This window comes from Contarinia nasturtii, unplaced genomic scaffold (genome assembly GCF_009176525.2).
Source record: "Contarinia nasturtii isolate CC-2019 unplaced genomic scaffold, AAFC_CNas_1.1 Cnas_scaffold_1101, whole genome shotgun sequence".
Classification (NCBI taxonomy): Eukaryota; Metazoa; Arthropoda; class Insecta; order Diptera; family Cecidomyiidae; genus Contarinia; species Contarinia nasturtii.
Window position 1 is genome coordinate 177,324 of NW_022198445.1, and position 17,605 is coordinate 194,928.

The window sequence follows — 17,605 nt, forward strand, 5'->3', positions numbered from 1 at the left end:
ATGCGCGCATGAATGTGACTTTTATTATTAATATTTGCACGAACATGTAAAAAACAGTGCTCATGCTGATGCTGAGCTCTTGTGATGATGCACAAAAAGAATGTACGGTAACAAAAGAGAAACGACTAAAATGCTCTTAAGTTTTTTACGCTCAGTTTCGTTCGTTTGTAAAACTAGTTTTATCTCTAAGGCGAGTTTGGCCATTTGCTAACATACCACACACACAAAGTAAAAGCCCGGAGACTGGACGATGTGAAAACTTGTTAAAATCTCTTGAAATGAAATTTTTCCATTTCGATGCACATGCTTGGCTCCATGGCTAACTATATTGGAATAGTTGAGGTTTTTAATTGACCACATTGCCTATAGCTTTATCTCTCTTGGTTCATGGCAATATACATAGAAAGATAATCCTTCCAAAATAATTTTCCAACAGAGAAAACTATTACCATTTTAATTATTATATGAATATTATTTTTTAATTGGTTTATACAGTTATACGATTTTTTTTTGAAGCAATTCATTTTACTAAACAATTATGCAACCATGTGTTCTGGCATTCAATTTACATCGGATTAATTTTCAATCAGATCCAATGAGCAAAATTAAAATCTCTTCTGGTACAAAGGATGCATTCTCATAATCTATGTTGTGTGACATATTCAGCTGCATATCGGTGGTTATGTTATGGTTTTAATCGGTGCAACTCAATTTTTTCAATTGAAAAAGTTGACTTTCGATAAAGTAACGTATCATAATGACAATGTTCCGTGGAAAATTGCGTATGCCACTCCCGAGTAATTCGAACCCATAACATAAGTTCAAAACGAAAAGCGGATATGTCATGCAATTAAAATGTGCTTATGTCTATCATACCAGCATTATTACAATTTTCTATAATGTTACAGTTTTCTGTGATGTTTTCATACAGAGTTGGTGTAAGATTTTTCCTAGTAATTATGTGTCTAAAGCAGAGTAATTATAGGATATGTAATGGCATTAAAAGCATTAAACGCAATATGTTTATTAAAAATGTTTTCCATCGTCTCACTAAGAGCTTTAAAATTGACCTATACGCATCCACCAAAGTGCTTTTCGTCAAGGTAAACACTACATTCGATGATATATAATGCTTCTCCAAAAATAGATGTTGAAATATATGTGAAATATCTGCTGGTTTTGATATCAACAAAAACCTTCAACACTCTTATGGTTTACTTATTTACTTTCCACTTTGAAAAGCAAGGTTTCAAGCTTTGCTTTTTATTTTATTTTTTTACTTCATAATATCATTGCTTTCAAGAAAGTCAATGAAAAAAAATCCTATAGGGTTGTATACACATGCACATAGCCGAAGTGAAGCGAAAAAGTAAATTCGTTGGATATAAAAATGCACGAAGAAAATGAAAAGTTTTCGATTATCGATTGTATGTGTTTTAGTCATCAATATCATCAACTTGTTCGGTGAAACCACATAGATCACCTGAACACACAATATTCCCTCTCCCCCGCAGCCGAGCACCACAGTAAACGGTGTATTCCAATGTGTATAACTGATTTTGACAATGTCGTCACATTCATCAGACGCCTATGATGCATCGTCGTTATTCTTCGGAAGTTTGGCAAATCAAGCTTCTTTTAAATAATCTCTGCTTATTATGATGGTTTCGATTTACTGTCGCACAATCTGCTTATCGCTATGACATTTCCCACTTTGATTGAACGTCACGTTTAAAATAACTTTTAGCGCGCGTCTTTTGTGATCAGAGCACATTTTATTTTTATCCAAAATTTGCATTCGAAAGATAAATAAGCCACGATGTTTGTGTGTGTAATCATCAAAGGCAGGGCTGATATTAGCATGATATTATGGCTCATGATCGGCTCTTTGAAACATTTAAAAACGAAAACTACGTGATAAAGAGGTTGACAAACTCCCACGATTTTTCGTTTATACGCAATCCGCACAACTTTTCGACAGTGAGATGACACTGTTGTTATGTGAGTAGAAATCGTTGTATCAAGCAGGAATTTCATAAATGGATATTCAGCTTTGGGGACTCACCTTATCACGTCTTTTTGTGTCTCTCTTATGCTATTCTTTTCTTTTACCGCTTTTTTTCTCTTCTGCGGCTGTGTATGTATGTCAAACTCAATCTCATGCACTTTAATAGCTCCCGTTGTGCAATTTCAGTGTTGTGGCTTTTAAAATATAAGTTTGGAAAAATAGCACGTACCAACCCGAAACTGCTTGAACATTCCCGAAAAATGACGGAAAGTGCTTTCAGTTGTCGCTCTGTTTGTTTGTTTGTTTAATCGTTTTATTTTGAAGAGAAAACAAACTTGTGACATGCTTGAACAAGTCACGGTACAGTGCGTGAAATGGAAAAAAAATCCAACTATTTAAAGTCACAACTAGAGGTACAACGAATGAAAACAAAAAATTGTAGAAACAACAACGACGATGACAATAACAAGTAATGACAAGCTCGAGTGACAACGGCTTGAGGTCTATGTTGTGATTATTGTAAGCAATTCCCTTCTATCTATTTCAAACTAACAAAAAACTAAGAGCACATTTGTGCATACGTGAGAAAAGCAAAGTGTTAGTGCTTCGACGAACAAGGAACGCCTGTTTCAGTTACAAAATTTATAAACATCGTTTAAAAAGATATTCCCTCGTCGCATTCAAGAGTTCAACATTTCATTCGGATATATGTGTATGTGTGTCTGGGTGTGTGTTTCTTTTGTTTCTTGATTTCTTTGCAAAATGGAGTTTGAATTTTTTCCCTTTTTTCATACGCAATACTGTTGCTACTACTATTCTCCACCATTTGATAATGCTTGTTACGTGATCATAGCACAATATTACAATTTAAGGGCGCTTATTTTGTGCCAGACATTTCGTGCTATTCATTCTCACCATTCCGTTGTTTTGCCCTCTTTTGTTTCGTTTCGAAATTTTTACTCGAAAGTAACGCTTCGCATTTACTATGGATATATTTTTACAAGTAAAACTTGTTACTGTTTACGATAAATTTGTTGATTTATTTTTCACTTCGGAAACTTTTATTGCACGGTTTGTTCGCATTTTGTTTGTTCTTTTTCTCGGGTCTATTTGAAACGAAGAAGACAAATTGAATTCAATTTATATTTGCGCCGTCATCAGTCGAAAAAAAAACAAATAAAGAAATAAAATGCAAAAGCTAAGAATGGAGACAAAACAAGAAATGTGTGTATGACGCTTGAACTCGAGATTATTTTGTATTCCCCCGTTCAAAATAAATCGCAAGGGACTTTTGAGCTGTGCAAAATTAATAGCGAATATTTTCTTTATTTTCCTTCATTTTTAGGCTATTTTCCATTGGAATCCGTGCATTGTTTGGTGTGGATGTGTTTGGATGTGCTATTTTGTACGGCCAGCATAATGCATTTGTGCACAATATCTATCGATCGATATCTGTCACTGCGATATCCCATGCGTTTTGGACGAAATAAAACGCGCAAACGTGTCACCTTAAAAATTATATTCGTTTGGATTTTATCGATTGCCATGAGCTTACCGCTGTGTTTGATGTATTCAAAAGTAAGTATAATTCAAACGTTATCATGACGGCATCTCGATAATAATGTTGAAAAATGAATGGGTTTTTATTTAATTCTTTCCAAAATAATCACACAAAAAATAGGATCATGCATCAGTATTAGTTGATGGAACGTGCCAAATACCAGATCCAGTGTATAAATTGGTCGGATCGATTGTTTGTTTTTATATTCCGCTGGGAGTGATGCTGATAACATATTGCTTAACGGTTCGTTTATTGGCGAGGCAACAGCAAAGCCTGTGCGGAGGTGGTCCGGCCACAGGTGGTACCAGCACAACAACTAATGGCAATCAACCGAATGGATGGGGAAGCGGATGGTTAGGTCAACAAAATCTCGGTAAGAACTTTCGCCCCCTTCCCCATCGAAATTTTTATTGAAAAAGAAAAATCGTACAAAGAACCTTGTACACTGAGTGAAACGTCTATATAACTCAAATGTAGATTTCAATGCGAGTGCGAGATGCAAACACATAAAAGGCTCACTTTTTATACAAACTTCTATGATTTTCTTTAAGAAAGAATAAAAAATTTCTTCATCAACAAAGTTGATCTTTCATTTAATTAAATATTTATTTTTGCAAAACAAAAAAACCAACAACAACAACTGCAAATTCCCAGAACGAAGGTGTACATGGCGGCGCTTACTGAAAACCAGTTTACCATCAACGCCAAATCATCCACATTCAGCCCATTCAACGGATACCGAGCTTTCGAACTTAGACACGCATGAATTATGGTTGCCAGACTCAAGGTAAACACCATTTTATGGTTGTTTTTTTTTTTCTTCACATATAAAATCTGTTATTTTACATTAAAAATTCTTCAATATTAACATTCGCATTCTTTTCATTGACGGAATTGAGTAAAATTTCATTGAAAGTCTGTGTTTACGTTAATAAATTTCAGAGTGATTAAATTTGAAAGAATTCCATCAATTCGATTTCAATTTGAGAAAGAAAAACATTTAATTAATTGTCTATTTGTACAGCATTCCAGAGCCGACACCATCAACAATGACAGCATTGCATCAATTTGGTGCTGAAATGTTGAAGCTTTCGCGTGGGTTAGATGCCGCTTCATCAATGGTGGTACCCATTCCGGCCAGCACATCGACCACATGTGTTAGTGTTGATAATGCAACCACCGAACATAGAATGCAACAAAAGCCATTATTATCGAGTCAAGAGCTACAACCTTCCAAACTAAATCGCGAACGAAATCGGTAAGTGAATGTATATTTCATATTTCGTATAAAATGAAACACGTTCCGAAGGCCAAACCGATGGAATTGCTTGAAAATGACATTCTGATTTCATTTCCTGTGGACATTCGATTTTCGTTTGATTTCGAATTGAATGCAAAGTCCTTGGACGGTGCGACATGCTGGTTAAGTTGCCTGTAAAGACAGCGTGTCTTGTGTGCATCAAAGCGAATAATGCAATGTGAGAATCGCATTTCAGTCAAAGCAAACACCGCTTTGTGCTATAATACGTGCCTTTACGATGTTTAAGCGTCAATACGAACACGATTGCTAAATAGGATTTTCTGCATTCATTTTCCACATTTATATTTCTTTGACAATGCATCGTCACAGCAAAGATGAGATATAAATTCTACACCTTCTTTTTTGCTTCGCGCAAATAAACACGAAAATCATTTCCATTTAAGAGAAAATCACGCAGAAAAACTAGGCTGCAAGTTCGTTCGCATATCCGTGATCTTCATTGCGAAGACGTGGATCATACCGTACGGGTATTGAGCCAAATGAATTTGGAACGCGATGATTAAACGAAGTCAAACGAATGCGCACATTCACACATAGTCAGTGACACAAAAAAAAATACATTGATTTATCATTAATCCATGTGATTTCATCGTGCGTTTCTCTTCAGCTTCTTCTTTTTGTTTGCATTTACTGCATAATTCATTTTGTAGCCCCTTTGCACTATCATATCGCTGACTCAGTCAAATGAAATACGTTTGATCCCGTTTGAGTATGTGTTTGTTGCACAATTTTCATTCGGATCATTGCACAAAAGAGTAAACCGGCAGCCAGTCAACTGTCGTGCATTTTCTAATTAACATATTAACAGTCCATGGAAAATCAATGCATACATAGATAGATGTTCAAAGAAAACTTTTTTTTTGGTATAAAGACATATCATTTTGAATCGATGCTGAGTTTTAACATGTCAATCGAATTTGAGTTACGATTTATAAGCATACCAAAATCGAATCCTCGGGAGAATTGTATTCAAGCTATAATGTTGGTTTTAAGATCAAATTTCAGTTTAACATCATTCATCTGATTTGTATTCGAATTGAAATGATGATTCATTGCATTGAAAACATGAAAAATTGTCTGCACACAATTCCCAAACTGCCGACCGTACAATTTATCATTGTGCAACTCAAAGTGTAGGTCTTACTAAAACTTTTTTTTTTTGCTGTTCAAACACATGTTTTCGTCCTAGTTTTACAGCGATTTGCTATTTTTCCTGCCTTTCTCTGTTTGCGTCATTTTCTTGTTCGCCAAAGAACTTAATACGTATCTTTTTTGCGCTCGTTTGTTTCGAATAATCTGATGATTTCGTGATCGAAAAAAAAAATCCATTTGAAAAGCCGTTTTAAAAGTTTTCGTTGGTAGCCCCAATGGAGTTTTATATCAAATATTTAGAAATTAGGAAATCACAAAAACCGTATAAAGATGTTTCTTTTTGTATTAATATTGCTATTTCCCAATATGATATGTTTTATAAAATTGTAAGAAATTTTTTTCTATCTCGGTAAAGAAGAAATAAACGAAATAAACAATGGACCGATGTTTCTCTCATGCACACAAACAAACAAACGAAAAATAAATATTAAAGTTCAGGAAGAAGAGAAATCATTTATCGTAGTATGTTTTGAAAATTGTGGTTGATGCTCGCGGAAATGACCAATCTATTGAGAGATAGAGCATCGAAGAAGAAAAAAGTGAAAAAAGCGTTTGCACAAATTTGCGAGCAAAAACAGAAAAAAAATTGCTTGCTGAAAGACAAGCGAATGAGGCGAAGGTCGAGCAGAATAAACAATTTGGAATAAATTTTACGGATAAAAACCAGTATATATTGTTTAAAATGTATAGTTGAGCGAGTGTATGCATTGAAAAAAAAACTCCGAAGATTGATACATTGGAACATGGCAAAAGTATGTGAAAATCAGCAACATCAAGCAAACCGACATACACGCAAAAACTAAGAGCGAAAAAACAGACATGAACATGGTCGTGCTTTCGCATGAGAATCGCTATTATTTGTTTTCCGTTGCCTTGCATGATCAAATCCGGTTCATTTTGGGGTTGTACCTTTTTTTCGATGTGCGCACTTTTGTCAATTTCCAACTTTAATGCATCGTAATATCCTTCGTTCGTATTTCTTGCTCGGCAGACAATATCACAAGTGAGCCAGTGTGTGTCTGCATTTTGGTGTCATGCATTCACTACGATCCTTACAATCGCCACGTGAATGTATTTATCGCAAGTGGTACTCAATAAAAATGGGTGTCGATTCACTTCAATGGAAATTGCGGTTGCATTTTGGCCAATTTCAAAAAATGAGAACACGTAAGAACAATTCTGTTTTATCCTTGAAAAATATCCAGTTTCCAAACCGAATTTACGTATGCGCGTGTTGTATGTTCCAGAGGTGCATTCATTTCTCTCATATGAAAGACAACACAAGCGATACGAAACTTTTACGCTTACCGAATTAAATTCGTAACAGACAAAATCACATCAGAACTCACACAAGCGAAATAATACTCTTTGATTTAAGTTTTGGTTATGTCGGTATATAACAGAGAAAACGATTGAAATAACACGAAATGAATTCCGATGCAAATGCCAGCAAAATTGGGACAAAAAGAACGGGGAAAGAGTACTATAGATTTTGCGGGTTGCACACAAATGAATTTTCCTTGTACGAAAAAAATGTTGAATGACAAACTATGTACGCTTCTCGCTTACATTTCACAAAAGTTTTCGATTACATTTGTTATTTCTTGCAAGTTTTTTCTTCTCCTCATAATATAGTGTTTTTTTCCGCATTTGAGCAAAGCTCTGTATGTACAACTATTCATAAGGTTTACAACAAGCGGGAACAGAGAGAAAGCGTTTGCCAATGAGATTATGTCACGGCTCAAGAGATTTGAAATATCATTTTGGTTTCAATGTAAATCTTTGCAATATATATAATATATACTATTATTTCGTTTCTTTTTGCTAAAGAATTTTTAACATTCTTTAAACTCAACTCTGATTCATCTATTGCGTCGTCTTGCCCATTGATCGAAGATAGAAAAAAGTTTTGGTCAGCAATTTTATTAATTCACAGTTTTGATCTTGAAAAATACGAAACGAAAAAATTCTCACATGACACCTTAAATCGGGTGAAGGGAAGAGGGCAAGAAAGCAGCAAAAGACGCATTAACATCCCGACAATTATATATATTTATTCAGAAAATGGCTGAATGTGCATAATAAGGTGAATAAATTTATTCAAACTGTCTTAGAATGTACCCCAATAATACGTGCAATGTATAGGACAAAATGAAAATAAGAAGTGCTTAAAATGTGTCGTCAGAATGCTGAGTTTGATGAAATATTTTTAGTAATGTTTTTCTTCTTTCGGGGTTTTTCTCTTTTATATTTTCAAATTCGAGTATTCCGAAATTCTGGATCTGTTTTCATCCAAATATGTTCATTTTTGTGGCGATATTTTCGCATAATTTTGCCTTAATTCAGTCATGTGGCATGGAACGGATATTTGAATGCATAAAAAAAGAATACACTTAAATGTGGTTACCATATTAAAATTTATCCACGGAGAGCAAACCGAATAAAAAAAGAACCTTTCATTTCAAGAATAAAGCTCTTTTGGGTTGTTAGTTCATTTTACAACAACAACAACAACAAAAAACTGTAGACAGCGATGGTTTTATGTATAGCAGTGTGGCTTGTGTTCCACTTCAGCGTACACCAATAGAATGGCTTTCGATTGGAGAAACCACACTCGAACGTTTTTCGATTCGAAATGTACAAGCTGAAAAGTGGTTGGATGAAGAAGTCTCGCGCATGAAGTGGATTAAATTTAAACATATATGTGACAACATTTCATTATTTCCACTTAAATGTTCCGCTCATGTTTCAATCCAACATTTCCGATGCACATATTGAATTTAATCAAAAGCAAACCGATTTAAATTGAGACATATAACTCTCTTTCTATCCCACACACACTCTTACAGACTGTCATTTTCTCTTCCCTCCCCTCCACCATGTTCGATTATCATTTCTAAAGCAAGTTTCCCTCACTCGTTTTTCATTTGCCCCAAAATGGCATACATGAAACCTTTTACAAGTTTGAATGATGATTTAGCATAAAAATGAGACATTTTCACTTCAGACAACACATTCTCCGATTTATTTCGTTTTGTGAGGATAAAAAACAGCGTGTGCGCTTGTATGGTACTTTGAAAGTGAAAGTGACGAAATGGAAACAAATTATAGAGAATTCAAAAATGTCGATTGTACGTATTCAAATGCGAAGTGCTGCTTCTGCTACAGACGACCTCATTCAAATGGATTAATTCGAATCTTATCATTTTTTTTTTTGTTTGTTTGTTCGGGCATCGAGACAAAAGCAGTGCATTGCATTTGCCAGAGGCAATATTCACGCCAATTAGATAAATAGTCTGTTCATCAGATGATCGAGAACATTGTACAAAAGAAAATCGACTAATTTCAATGTTGGCTGCATAAAATTCTATTTTCAATGTGACCATTGAACCCAGTACATGTGTTCAATTCAACATTCTTTGCATGTAATCCATTTCTCTGAAATGATTTAAATTTTAGCTCTGTGCATTTCGCTGATGAAATAGATGAACCGAAATTGATTGTCGAAACACAACCCATTTTCAGTGAATGGCCAAATGAATACTCATTCGATACACTTCGAATAATTGGGGCTTTTATCATTTGCAACAATGATCACTAAGAGAGGTTGATTCAATTTGGTGTAGCACATTGAGATGTATCAAAGTTTTCTAGTCGATGCAATAATTATCAGAGGCACGTAGCCGCTCTCGTTTGTACACAATACAATCAAATCAAATGATTCGAATGCTATACCATCGACACTTCGAACACATTTGATGTGAATGCACAAGATTCATCACTTCATTTTGCGTAGGACATTGTTTTCATTTGTTTTTACTTCTCACCATGTAAATTATCCTAATTGTTTTCATATGATGGAAATTACCTTGAACTTTTCTCTCAATCGTTACGGTATGTTTGCTTTGTTATTAATAAATCTAACATGCATCGTACAACATACAAACTTATACTCTGGCTATTTTTAGCCGTAAATCCAGCGTTGATGAAGATAAATGTGATTGAAATTGTTTGAGTTGTGTTGGCTTGTGAAAGAAGTGAGAGCGAATAATGAATTGAGAGCAATATTCGAAAGCAAATAAGTACAATGACACTGCAACATTAAATTGTAACATGATATCCACACAAAGTGCGTTCCTATGGCATTCGTGCCGTTGAACGTGAAGATGGAATAGGGCACCGCTGACATTTAACATCATTCCAAAAATAGAGTCTGCTTTACGCTATCAAGCTTATTCCCCAGACAATCAATGCCATTTGGTGTTTGAAAAGTGGGACCGAATATCACGTTTGGCATTTGCGGTGACAAATTCAAGTTTTCTACAGGTGCAGTAAACAAAAGCCATATATGAATTACGTGAAAAGCGTATTGCATCGCGATTCATCCACTTGTACACATTGAATTAAATTTATCGAAAATTGAATTGATGAAAGCAAGACGTTCATGTGCACGTTCACTCCTAAATGCATTTCGTGTAATGCGTAATTGATTTTTCAATGGTTGTTTGTAGTTTCTTTTTGTCGTTGATGCCATTGATTTATTTGCCAAATCTTGTAATCGAATATATATATGGGTGAACTTTTAAATGTGCATCACATTTATAATGTGCTTTGTGTTCGATGGAAAATTGGAAATCGTACATGTGCAGTGCACATTGTGCACCAATAAAATATCATAACAAGCAGCTAAACAATCCGATTTACTCTCATCCAAACCATTTGTGAACATTTTCCATCCGCACGAATTTCAATTTCAATTGGTTTCAATTCAATTTAGATGTTGTCAACTGCGTTCGATTTTTTTCGTTTGTGTAATTCTATTTCTTGAACATGTGAACACTTCGATTATCCGGAGGTGAAAATTGCAGTGTGAACGACAGAATGCGGTTAAATATAGGTATGTTTTTCATTCGCCAAAACGTTTGTCTGTGACCTTCGACAAATTTATGAGAATGCCAGACACATTAATTGCATTTTGAAATGGTTCATAGTCGAAAAGCATGTGGCAAAACCATTTGTGGTAGGTAAAGTTGGAGCGCACAATGTTGTTTATTCCAAATAAATACCCTTATTTAGTACAGCACAATTTTGAAATTTGCTGAATAATACTTGCAAACATTTTTTTCTCGCAAAATCTTTCCATCTCGACGTTTCACATTCGGCAAACAAATATACAAATTGTTTGCCAAAAAAAAAAAATTCACATGCGATTTTTTCATAAAACTCGAAAACGATGTTTGAAACTAATTACGTGAAAAGAATTGAGAGAGAGTGAGAACGAAAGTTATACTGTATAAACGATGAACTTTGAAATTGATGATTGCAATTGGCATTTTCGAATCGGCGCACAGAAAGTTATACATTAAACTCATTTGCTTCATTAGCTATGCTTCCGATAATTTGTGTATCTCAAGTACATCAATCCCGTAAAGTTCTTGAAGAAAGATGTTTTTTATTCATTATTCGCTTGTACACAAGATAAATAAAATGTTGAAAGATGTTCAGTTGTATTTTGTGGCTTACATTTTGGACGCATTGAAAAGTTTCATACGACGCCTAGTGCTTTTTCTCGCTATAGACGATGTGTTTCATTTATTTAAATGGCATTGCATACATTTTCTTCTTCTTCTCTCCTTCAAAAAGTTTGGTGAATTCATACAATGAACGGAAAATAGGTGATTACTAGCTAGTTGAGCATTTTTCTCTCGGTATTCGAGAGGCACTTCTTTTGTTCTACATAACATCTGTTCATCTTTTCTACTCATCGGATTTCTTCTCGCTTCATCGAAACTTATAAATATGATTTGTATTCAGTGTACAATTGAATGTAAGCTACAGAAATACAGTGTATATGTACTTCACATCTTTGTTAAGTGGAAAGACGTAGAAAAAGAAGAAAGAGAATAAGACAAGAAAAAAAAAGAGATCAGAATGAATAAACGACGAACAATCTCTCTATTCATTTTATGAAAATACTTTGTTTGTTCAGCGAAAATTCATATTCTATTCGAGCACTTTAGCTGCACTTTTCGATTACAATGAGAAAATGAAAATGCAGATTTTTTTTATATTTGCGGATAGATAAAAGAACAATGGGAAAATGTGTAAATTATGCACGAATATAACAGTTTTCAGTTTTATGACATCTCAATTGAAGAAAATGGCAAAATTGCTCAGCGTATTAGAATCCAACTGAGTTGAGCGGTTTGTGATTATCTCTCGTAAATCTCTTGTATAAAATGTGCGAAAAGAATAAAGTTCTCACATTCCGCACACAACGGGCGGGCGGGAAAATTGATGTATTTTCTATCCCATTCTCTTTCTCAGTGTATCTCTTTTATTCTCTGTTGTCGTCATTTTATTCAACAAAATTGAAGCAATTCACATAATGACAAAAAATTTGTCATAAATTTGAATCCCATTAGAATGGACCCCAAGATGTTAGCAGAAACATCACCTTTTTCAACAATTCCACCATTTGCTTTTATTTTACCTGACCAAATAAAATGAAGTACAGCGTTTTTCATTTTAGTTTTTTATTGCGTAAAACGAAACCGAACATAGCACAAAAGTGGTCGTCATTGCACTTTGCATATCTTTTTTTTATGAAAATTGGTCAAAAAAAAAAAACTTTAAATAGAGCACAAACTGAAACTTGAACGCATTACCACAGATTCACTCCATAAAAATGGTTTATATATTCATGTTTTGGCGTGCTTACTAATTGCAATGATGAAAATACCTACATAAAAATTTACTTTGCCGAGTAGCAACTGCTCAGAGTTCGCAGTTAATTTTACTGCATATTTTAATAAAATTTATTTTGCATTTTTACCAATAAGACTTTTTCGTCAGACATTGTCTATGTGAGTTATTTTTACCAAAAAACCAAAATAATGCCAACTTTTTTAAAGTCCTCTTCATTGTTGTCTTTCATTGAGTGTGTGTTTTTTGTTGCTCACGGTGACGCACTTCATCAATACACAACACTTTAATCATTTTTCGCCAGAATCCTTTTTGGTTTTAAAATTAAATAATAAAACATAAAAGGGATGAAATTAAACAAAAAGTTAGTCGTGAGCGACTTTTTAAAACATTGCCAATGATATAAAACTTGATGTTATTATGTGTGTATTACGTTTCTCTTTTCTGGTCAATTCCGGCCGCAATTTGTGTGTCTTCTGTTTTCACATATTAAATTTCACATGAACTCCTTTCATTCAACTGTTCTGAAAACCATTGTGGTGTTGCCTTAAGAGAAATTACTTCCTTTTGAGAACAAACAGTTGTCGAAAACTGTGAAAATTAAATTTTTTTCGGGTTAATAAAAACGATGCTCAAAAAAAGGACGTTCCGATGTTTTTGATTGCGTTTATATCACACTGAATCAAAATTAAGCACAAGTGAGACTCTATTGAACTGAAAATCAATTGTCAAACATTGATCCATTTTTACCAGGAACATTTTTTAATTAAAAATCGAATCCTTAAGTCTACATGGGTTTCACATTTGGGATGTAAAGTCAATCATACCATAAAAACGTAGACCGTACAGCTTACCTCCAACGTTCGTTGTGAACCTCATAAACCACATGAGAAAGAATTAATTTCGCTTGCATTGATTTATGCTACATGATACCAATTCAAATTCTAAGAATTCGACATAAATGGCCGGAAAAACCAATTACCAAAACAATGGGTTTTAGCAAGAAATTGTGAAATACAATTGCGAAATTCATCGATGCAACTTTGACAGTTTGATTTGAAAATGTAAATCGTATTCAAATGCCTGTGGCTTCATGTCTAGATGTTTCTTTTTTTGCATTTCACAATATCGTTTGAATTGAGTCGTATGACTCTATATATGTTGTTTTCTGCTGTATTTTCTCATGTATTCCCGGGCTTCAAGAGTAAAAAAAACATTGAAATGATATAACCAAAGTATAATTGCATTCGCTTAAAATCATTTGCTTGATTTTCGTATGTTTTCACTTAATGTCGTGCCATTGTTTAGAGAGTTGATTGTGAGCACAGCACTTAAAAATTCACTGTGAACGTGAGCGCATTTTAATCATTTTACTTCTTGTCGAAATGTGGCTGTGCATGTTTTTAAGGTCACCGCGATTTTCAATTACGAACGCCTCTAACGAAATGAACTTAGCACACAAACACATCTCATTCGCACGGAACGCCATTATTTCAAACTCTTTTTTTTCTGTTATACTATTCTATTTTCGTTGTGCCTTTTTCGTTGGCGTTTTCCTTATGGATATGTTCATTCTATCGTGTACTTGATTGTGTTTCTATTGTGCTTACGCGCAGAGGCGACGGTTGTGCATTTTGACGTTGCCACTTTTCTAACCATTAAACGAACAAATGTTTTCCTTTCTATTTCCATCATTTATTTCAGATGTGATGGCATTGTTTGGTTGCTCCATCGCTATTAACATACAAATCATTTTTCACTTTCATACAGGTGGAAAACTAAAACGATTTGAGACTTGTGAAAAGAGTGCCGCAAGCATTTTGATGGATTTTCTCTTTTTCACTTGTTAGATACAATTCGTCAGCTCACAATTGTGCGGATGACACGGCCAAAAATTTTAAAACAAAAACGAGCACTTGTCATACCAGATTAATTAACTAAATAAATATTCAACGCGTTTTATTTTGGGGCGCGCATTTGTACACACGTATGTGTGTATTTGTATTTTGGTAAACAAATTGTGCAAATGGAATAGTGTGGGAAGAATGCCATATTGTTGTGCTGTGGCCTGACAAGCTAAAATGAGAAATGACTGTCGTCGTGCCATTCGCATACTCATTCACGAAACACACAAAGAAAGGGTAAGTGTGTGTGTGTGCATGAGTCAGTGAGAGAGAGAGAGAGAGAAAGAGCAAGAGTGTGTGTTATTTAAATTTAATTTCTGTGTACATTGGTTGGAAATGTATCATGTTTATGTGATCAGCCTGTACTTCATTTGGTGCTCGCACACACAAACAATTATTGCAAATTAAGAGCAACAAAAAATTGCAGGCACCAAAATATAAACATAACTTTTGCCATACAAAAGCGACCGGCCGCAATTATTTGGCATGATAATTGAAGTGAGTTGAAGAGAGCGTGTGATGATGTCAAGACTGGGTGCGAACAAAACGCAATTAATTGATTTTAATTTGATTAAGATAAAGCATTCTCTTTATCGTCTTCATCAGCCGCTGCATAAATATTTTGATAGAGCCTTTCCGTTGCTGATTCAGCTTACATCCTGCTTTTAGGTTTTCAGCTTAATTAATTGCATCGCACTCAATTCCATCCAAAATAAACTAAGCACAAAATTCCTATATCCAGTTGAAAAACATTGACAAACATTACGGTAGCCGAGAAATTGCGTTGCAAAATTGTTAATTGAACATCAAAATGAGTACGAATTCAAGCTAGGCGCGCTACATTAATTGGAATCGGGTGAAAATTGTGTGTCAACGTCAGTCGATTGCTGTCGTATTATTCGGGCAACAAAACCGATACGGCATGTTGGGCATCCACTTTGAACGTATCAAACATAATATCCGATTCCAAAAATTCAATACGAAAATGTGTGCGGTGGTGTTCAATATCCCAGAGCTATGGCCTCTCATTTGTTTATGGTTTTTCGCATTATATTACAGCGGTGTGTTTTCATTTATGGCCACCATCTGTGGGCACTTATTGTAAATATTCACTTAATTCAACTCAAAACCGTTCGGAGTTGATTAAAACACACATTTTTGTTTCGATTATGATTCGGTTAAAAAGCGATTCATATTGATTACAAAATTCATCAATGATCCATTTCGGATTAATGGTGACAATCCCACGCAAATTGTTGATGATGATCATTATTAAATGTGTAGGTTGATGATACATATATTAATGGCACCCCCATTTCACTTTGTACAATTTTTTACCGTTTTAATGGGGCGAAATGTTTGTACGCACCAAAAACATTGTAAAATAACGTCACAACACATAAACAAACAAATGAGTGTACCAAAGTCATGAAAACATTTTAAACCCGTAAAAAACACCTGTTGAATGTCAGAGAATCTGATTTTATATGCAAATGCTTTTAGGTGAATATTTTTTTTTCTGTTTTAAAATTATATGCTGAACATAAGTGTTGGAGTTTAATTAATTTTTTTTAATGAGAGCAAAATTCAGTGTTTATTTTGTTGTGTTTGTTTGTATTGGCAAAAAGATAGAAAAAATCTGTGCTATTTCCATTAGATTCGGTCATTCAATGACCAATATAAGCTCTTTGTTTATATTCCATTTAATATTTTGTGGGATTAATTGGAGAGAATGAAAGCAAGCTTTTTCCCCTTCCAAAAATGAAGCAAATCACACATACATTTTGAATTCAGTTTACATAACACAGATCGAATTTTGGGAACGTGAAAACTCTGAATGAAACTAATGTGTCCGTAATTGATGCTGGCACGTACGAAAATGACCAATCTACATGATCATTTGCATGACAGTTAAAGCAATACACTGTCGGATTTTATGTTTTTATTAACATTTTCTGCAAGCGAAAAAAGGTTCAAAAAGCAAAGCGAAAAAATTGTTTATCCATATTTTCAAAGAAAGGGACATATATTGCATGCCATTAGTGTTCGTCGCATTTTGTACCATTCTAATAATGCAGCACGAATGTGTGACCCAAAAAATGATACACTAAAATTATTAGATTCCTTTGAAAACCACTAGCATAGCATAGCATGTGTTGACCTTTGCCGCATATACACACAGGTTGAAATTATGAAAGCAATAATGCTAAATACACCGAGTGGAATCCACAAATTTCAGATTCCATTCGAAATTTATTATTTTGTTGATCCCAGCATATTTTGTGCGAACACCATTAGCCAGCCAACATTCATCGAATAATTAGAATCACATGGAAAATATGTTTCGAATGAATTCGAGAAATGGACATTTTTGTGCCGTTTGTGGGTGTGTGTATGTGTGTAACCACATCAACCATTTCAAATCGATTCACATTCAAATGCAAACAAAAGTGAATTACTCATTCAGGTTCGTTGCTCATAAAATCGGCACATGCACATCGACTGGCACATTTACATACAGCGGTGTACACATGCACACATAAAATAAAATAATAATAATTTATTTGGTTTTGATTTCGGTTGGCTTGTGTGAGCAACCGCAACTTTTCGAAATATTTTATTGTCGTGTTGCAAATGAAATGGCCAGTGAACTAATTGAACTGTGTCATTATTTACTGCACTAAAAGCAATGAGAAACCATCTAAAAATTATCCGACACTTGAATGAATGTTATGTGCATGTGAATTTTAGATGGTGTTGCATCATTCCAGCAAATTGCTATGGTAAATGTGTTTTTGTGTGATACACAAAACTATGTTGCCGGAATCGTCCATATATTAAATTATGTGCACAACCATAAACCAAATATTTGATTGAAATTTCGTTTGCATATTTTCTCTCAGAACATACACGTCCACCCACTCATTGAACTAACAGCAAATTGGTGTGTGAAT

At 34.4% G+C, this 17,605-nt stretch overlaps 2 protein-coding genes across 2 annotated transcripts in view; one reads left to right on the forward strand and one right to left on the reverse strand.

The window, feature by feature from the left end:
* The window catches only part of LOC116344669, a 114,927-nt gene that overhangs the window by 91,886 nt on the left and 5,436 nt on the right, over positions 1-17,605 (forward strand). The window contains exons 4-7 of the mRNA XM_031773312.1: positions 3,354-3,586; positions 3,690-3,942; positions 4,224-4,356; positions 4,594-4,827. Of these exons, the coding sequence (XP_031629172.1) occupies positions 3,354-3,586; positions 3,690-3,942; positions 4,224-4,356; positions 4,594-4,827 (853 nt within the window). The remainder of the gene's footprint in view (positions 1-3,353; positions 3,587-3,689; positions 3,943-4,223; positions 4,357-4,593; positions 4,828-17,605) is intronic.
* LOC116344667 (26S proteasome non-ATPase regulatory subunit 1) overlaps positions 1-17,605 on the reverse strand; it is a 64,785-nt gene that overhangs the window by 15,821 nt on the left and 31,359 nt on the right. The gene's annotated exons all lie outside the window — the stretch shown is intronic.